The sequence below is a fragment of the Monodelphis domestica genome, chromosome 5, assembly GCF_027887165.1.
Source record: "Monodelphis domestica isolate mMonDom1 chromosome 5, mMonDom1.pri, whole genome shotgun sequence".
In the NCBI taxonomy this organism is placed as follows: domain Eukaryota; kingdom Metazoa; phylum Chordata; class Mammalia; order Didelphimorphia; family Didelphidae; genus Monodelphis; species Monodelphis domestica.
Window position 1 is genome coordinate 218,601,215 of NC_077231.1, and position 6,433 is coordinate 218,607,647.

Genomic DNA, 6,433 nt, shown 5'->3' on the forward strand with positions numbered 1-6,433 from the left:
AGATACCATAATTTGTTCAGTCATTCCCCACTCGCGGGACACCCCCTCATTTTCCAATTTTTTGCCACTTCAAAGTGCAAAGCTATAAATATTTTGTACACATATTTTTCCCTATTGTCTCTTTGGGGTACAAACCCACTAGTGGATGTTGGATCAAAGGGCAGGGAGTCTTTTAAAGTCCTTTGGGTATAGTTCCAAATTGCCCTCCAGAATTTGTGGATCAGTTCACAACTCCACCAGCAGTGTATTAGTTGGACATTTTTCTTGAAGCTGTTAAGGCCCTCGGCAACCCAGTTTCTTCCACATTCATCATTCCTAGAGTGTAAGACATCTTTTTTTCTTTTTTAGGTCTGGACTGCAAGCACTCAAGGCACAGAGGGCTCCAGGCTTTTCCCACTCCACTCTCTCTCTCCCTTCAGATTGACCAAAGAATGAGCGCTGGATTTCCCCAGCCCTTGTCTGAAGAGGGCAATGTTCACTATTGTAAAGGGCTAAACCCAGGAAACCTGGAGGTCAAACAGGTCTGGATTGCTGTAATTAGTTAGGGAATGACTACTGTGAGAACCAGGACACTTTGCCCCAATGCGCAAAAGAGCTGGGGAGGTGAGGTGGAGAAGCCACTCCCATTTCATGCCTCTTGGAGGGTGGAGGTGGAGATAGGAGAGCTATACACAGAGGTTGGGCTGAATGTCAGAGTTCAAGAAAGGGGGGAAAGTAGGGGTTTCCAGCAGAGATAAGAACCCTAGGAACTGGGGCAGAGGAAAGGGGTGGGGCTGGCAGACTCCTCCCCTAAAACCTCCTGATTTCAGAGGAGACTGCCCCAGACAAGTGGATGTATGCTTACCTATCGGATCGGATCCCGGTGGCTGAAGATGAAGAAAGAAGGGAACCTCTAACTTGGGGGATGGGGGAGGTAACCATCTCTTTTTCTTGGCCCCTTTCTCTGTCCAAAGGACTCTGCTGCTCCTGGATTTGGCTTTATGAGTGGGGAGGGGAAGGATATAGAATACCAAAGTGGGCTGGGATCCCACCTAGGCATTAAGGAAAAGGTTTTCTGTTTTAGATTCTGGGTGGAGACTTAGGGATCCTGACCTCAAGAAAGATTCTGGAGTAAGGGGGTATAGGCACGTTTGGGGATGAGAGCAGAGAAAGGGTTTGAGCTTCTATGTGTCCTACTTCTTTCTGAGATTCCCTATCATGTATCCCAGAATCTGGGTTGTTTTGTCCTGGTAGGTGGAGCCTGACTGTCTTGGGATGAGAAGGGGAAGACAACCCCATCAGAAGGGGACAGAGACTGGGAAGAAGGAGGGAGGAATTGGCATTTTTTTGTTGGTGGGAGGTGGGGGGGGTAGTATTACAGGGAATAAATAGGGTAAGGACACTGGGCCCCCCTCACCTAGATTCCAGAGATGCCTGTGTGCATTGAGGCCTGAGGCAATATCTGCTGTGTCCAGAGCACTGGAAGGTAGAGAGGATAGGGGCTACCAAGGAAAACTTTAAAACAAAGTATAGAGTCTGTAATATGCTATGCAATTAAATGAATGAATAAGTTAAAAAAAACACATCTCAATAAGGGACTTAGTGGGTAAGGGAGATAACAGATTTTTTTTGAAATTAGGCAAGAAGAGGATACAAATTCATTCAAGGTCAGGAGAATGGAACCTTTCCGGAGAAACAAAAGTAAAAATTGTTTCTACATATTTCCTGTGGAAATTAGGCAGGTTACCTTGTAATTGTAATGTATTGAGTTTGCATGTTACAACTTTAGGAAAAGTATACCTAATATGTAGCCTATGAATGCGGCCTATTCTGTCATTGCATGTCCTAGGAGTGGAGGAAAAATGTAGAATTAACAAATGGGAAAGGTTTTTTAATAAAGAGGACCATTGTAAAAAGAAAAAAAAAAGGAAAACTTTACTAGGGGAAAGGAGACAAGGGGTACCAGCCCTGCAACGTCAGAGCCTCAACAATGTAATCAGTGGGGTAGATACAATTAACCCAGTGTCAGGACTGAGAAAAGAATTCTGGGTTATTGTCTTCTCTGTGATATTGATTATGTCATCAACTCTAGACATACAAATCCTTAGCTTTCTGCTGTGCTCCCATAGTGTGATTGGTACAAAACAGGAGTTCTTAACATTTTTTTGTGTCATGGCTCCCTTTGGCAGTCTGGTAAATTTCAGTTAGTGGGTAGTGAAAAGAAATATGTAACTTGTTTCTTATCAAAAGTTCATGAATCCCCTGAAATCTGACCCAGTCCTTTACTAATAAGAGTATAATAATACAGAATTTGGTCCACCTGGTATTTGACACCATTTCCCACTTCTCTCCCCCACCCTCCCAAAAGTTTCTCTCTTTCCATCCTGACTCAACTAGTAAACATAGCAATTGTTTGTCTTTTTCATTTCAAAGCTATTTATTCTGTACAACAGAAGTAAACAAGCATATTATCTGAACTATTTACAGTTAAAAATTAATTTCTAGTTAACATAGTTCTAACATCCTATTAGTTTCTCCCTCTCTATGCTCTTCTATTCTCTGAATGTTCCTTTGCCTCTGTTTTTTTCAGGAGCCCAGGCAGGGGCAATGTTGCCATGTCTATCATGGGGGAACCAAGCGAAGCTATTTGCATTCATGTGCTGTATCTTCATCCTCATAGGGGTTGCCCTGTTTCACCTGAAGCCAGAAATCATATTTGTTGCCTATCTCATCTTCACCTTAGGTGGATTCCTTTTCTTTCTCTGCCTTCTCTCTTGCTTCATGGAATGGAGACTCCTGGCAATAAGAACAGAAACTACAGGGGCCTTGAGCTCAGCACAGTAAGTTAGGGGTAATGAGAATGAATGGAGGCATATCTATACTATGCTTTTGGCACTTTCCACCAACCCTGATCACATGTCTCAGATACAGGTGGCCTGCTTCTCTATGCCATGGGCATTGCCAATGATAAGAGTTGGATTTTAAACTTTCTCTTTGTGAGCATATAGAATGGCAGGAAGGGTATACAACAGCCCCACTTTCCTTTCCCTTCCCTTTTACCAATCTACTCCCATTGTCCAGCTTTTTGTAGGGAAAGGCTGGTTATGGGATGACGATAGGGGAAGCCCATTTGGACTTTTGTCACTGTGGGCTCAGAAAGGGGAAGAACTAACAAAAGGGATCATTTGGAAGTAAGACAATCCCAAGGATCTCCCAGGGCTTCGTCAGAGAAGTACTGACCCTGTTTATCTCTTTCTCAGGGACAATGAAGCCTTCGAAGTACCAAGTTATGAAGAAGCTGTGGTACCATCGACCCAGGACCCCAATGCAGATTTGGGTGAGCCCCCACCCTACAGTACTGTGATTCTCTCACAGCTTCAGGAAGAAGAATCTAACCATCTGGCAGGACTCACAGAAGCCAGCACAGACAGGCAGGGGAGGTCAGAAGGTACAATGACCCAGACAGAAGGCTCTTTGGGCACCCCAATCAATCTCCAACTTCCAAGACATCTAATAGAGTCTGAAACACCTCCATTGCAAAGTCTACCATGTATGGAGCCTCTTACTCCACCGCCAGCATATGAACTCAGACCTGGTCACCATGATATCAATGATGATAATGTTTTTGAAGATGACAGTGTATTCTATGAGGAGGGCTGGACACCTCCTTAAACTTCTATTCCCTGGATATGTAAGATCTAACAATCAGTGATTTTTTTTCATCTGGATCACATGAGCAGGGCATCAGGGTGTTTTCCTCTCCCCAGAGATATAATATGATTGGCACCTCTGTTTTGTCTCCAGGCTCTGTGCCCACAATGACAAGGTCCAAACAGCCTCTCCCTATCATCATCCCATAACCAACATTCCCCTACAAAAAGCTAGATGATGGGGGTAGCTGGTGAAATCATAAGAAAAGGGAAGTGGGACTGCTGCATATCCTACTAGTCATCCTCTAATTTCCCAAAAAGGACCAGGAGTTGGAGTAACTGGGTTTAAAACCCAACTCTTAGCACTAAATATGAGCTTGGACAAGTCACCTAATAACCAAATGTTGCAGTAGGGAGAGAAGACAGAGGTAAGCTAGTTCAACCTTAAATGAGCTGAAATCCTTTCTATGATATCTCTGACAAAAAGTCAGTCAGCTTCTCCTTGAAAACCTCCAGTGAATGGGAATCCACCTCATGAAGCAGCCCTCTCTACTTTGGGACGATTCTCATTGTTTACAAAGTTCTTCCTTCCACGGAGCCAAAAACTGCTTCTCTCAAATTTCCACCTATTTCTTCTCTCTTTCCTTTATGACCAGACAGAATTCCTCTCATTCTTCTTCCTTATAACCCATCACTAACAAGAGAGCCATCATGTTCTCCCTAACATGCTTCCTAAGTCTTTTCTTTCCCCAGCTAAACATTATTTCTTCAGCTAGTACTTTTAACACCTTCTCCAATTTTCTCACTCTATACTTCATAAAATGTTGTACTCAGAACTGAACATAATACTCAAGATGTGAATGGACTAGGGCAGAGTACAGAGAATTATTACTTTCCTTGTTCTGTCCAGTCTACTTCTATTAATTTAATCTAAGATTTCATTAACTTTTTTGGTTGCTATGTCATACTGTTGACTTATGCAACTTCTTGACCCCTTAGATTCATAAATGTCTTTTTTAAAAACACCAAATCCTTATATCTTGCTTCTTTATTTGATTTTTGTAGCCATGAGGAGAATTCCACACTTAACTCTATTAAATGGTATCTTATTAAATTCAGTTTTAGCCTCAGTATCATAAAACCTTAGTTTCTTCCTTCTTAAAATCAGAATACTTCTTGTGTTAACTAATTCACTGTTGTAAAGATCAAACAAGAAAAAAGCATGTAAAGTGCTTTGTGAACTATAAATGTCAATATATCATGATTTAATTATCATGCTGTCCTTCCATTCACTCACTCAATCAAATATTTATGTTAACCACTATATACCACTATATGAGGCACTGGTGATACAAGTAAGAGGATCAAAACATCTACTTGCAATAAGATTATATTCTAATAGAGGAGGATACATATGAAAATATGTATATATATATCATAATGTTAATAAATATATATAATTTGTATGCATATATACACTCGTGCATATAAAATTTGTGTGTATAAGCATAAAAAGACATAATTTGTATATAAATATAAATGCACATACATCTATATACATATATATTAAATACAAGGTAATGGAGAGAGCACTAGCATTTGGGGGGTATCAGAAAAGTCTTCCTGAAGAAGATGATGAATGAGTTACTTAAAGGAAAAGAGGAATCATGATGTGCTGGTAATTTGAGAATGCATTCCAAGCATGAGCCAGACATGGAGTTTGGCTAGGTTACAGAGTATAGGAAAGGGAGGAATATGTTGATGTCAGACATCTTGTCAATGTTAATAGAAATTCTCTAGAGGTAAAAATGGCTAAGATTTGGTAAATGTTGGCATATTTGGGGTAAGGTAGTGTTAGGAGTCCAGAATAGTTCTGAGATTATGAACCTGAAACCCTGGAAGGATGCTGGTACCTTTGACTGAAACAAGGAAGTTTAGACAAGGGGATAGAATTGAGACATAAGGAGAAAATGAGTTCAGTTTTAGACAAATTGAATTGAAGATGTCTGAATGCTGGACTCGTCAGGAAAACCAAAGTAAATTCTTACTACCTATGAGTCACTTAACCTGTCTGTCTCGGTTTCTCCATATGTAAAATAGGGATAACAATGGCACATACTTTTTATGATTGTTGTGAAAATAAAATGAGATATTTTTAAGAATTTTCTAAGCCTTATATGTATGCATATATAAGCTCTATACAAATTATAATAAATGATTTAATGAGTTATTAAAAAAATTCATCTAGGGTTCATCTAAGTGACTCAGTGGATTGAGAGCCAGGCCTATAGATGAGAGGTCCTGAGTTCAAATTTGGTCTCAGATACTTTCTAGCTGAGCAAGTAATTTAACTGCCATTGTCTAGCCTTTACTCAGTACTAATTATAAGACAGAAGGTAAGGGTTTAAAAAAATTCATCTGATAGTGAGTATATATCTGAATTTAGAATTAATTGTTCATAGGCAGTGGACTTCAGGAAAGGAAACTGTAAATTACTATATAGACATGAGTAATTATTATTATTACTCCAAGGTAAGCTGGAGGAGGCCTTCTGTTAAGGTCATGGCTAGTAAGCTATGTGTTCTTGGCTCAGAGGTTAGAAGATTCATAAGCCCTTTACAGCTGGAGTCAGGAAGCCAAATCAAAACACAGCATATTGCATCAAAAGGGAGTTAAGGGAAAAAAAAGTGGGGGCGGGGGTTGGAAACCTGAATTCTAACTCAGACTGGGATAATAGTTGGCAAGTTAACTAACTAGATAAATGAATAAAACCTTCATTAAGCATTTACTAGTATAAAGCATTG

The 6,433-nt window shown here is 40.3% G+C and overlaps 1 protein-coding gene across 2 annotated transcripts; it reads left to right on the plus strand.

The window, feature by feature from the left end:
- Nucleotides 1-522: 522 nt before the first annotated feature.
- TMEM139 (transmembrane protein 139) lies at nt 523-5,791 on the plus strand. Of its 2 annotated transcripts, none has more exons than XM_007504488.3 (3): nt 523-913; nt 2,570-2,819; nt 3,240-5,791. In XM_007504488.3, the coding sequence occupies exons 2-3, from the start codon at nt 2,587-2,589 to the stop codon at nt 3,649-3,651; spliced, it is 645 nt and encodes a 214-aa protein (XP_007504550.1). In that variant the 5' UTR covers nt 523-913; nt 2,570-2,586; the 3' UTR covers nt 3,652-5,791. The 2 variants fall into 2 exon arrangements, with proteins under 2 accessions (XP_007504550.1, XP_007504552.1); XM_007504490.3 differs by having other exon boundaries at nt 2,723-2,819.
- Nucleotides 5,792-6,433: the final 642 nt, after the last annotated feature.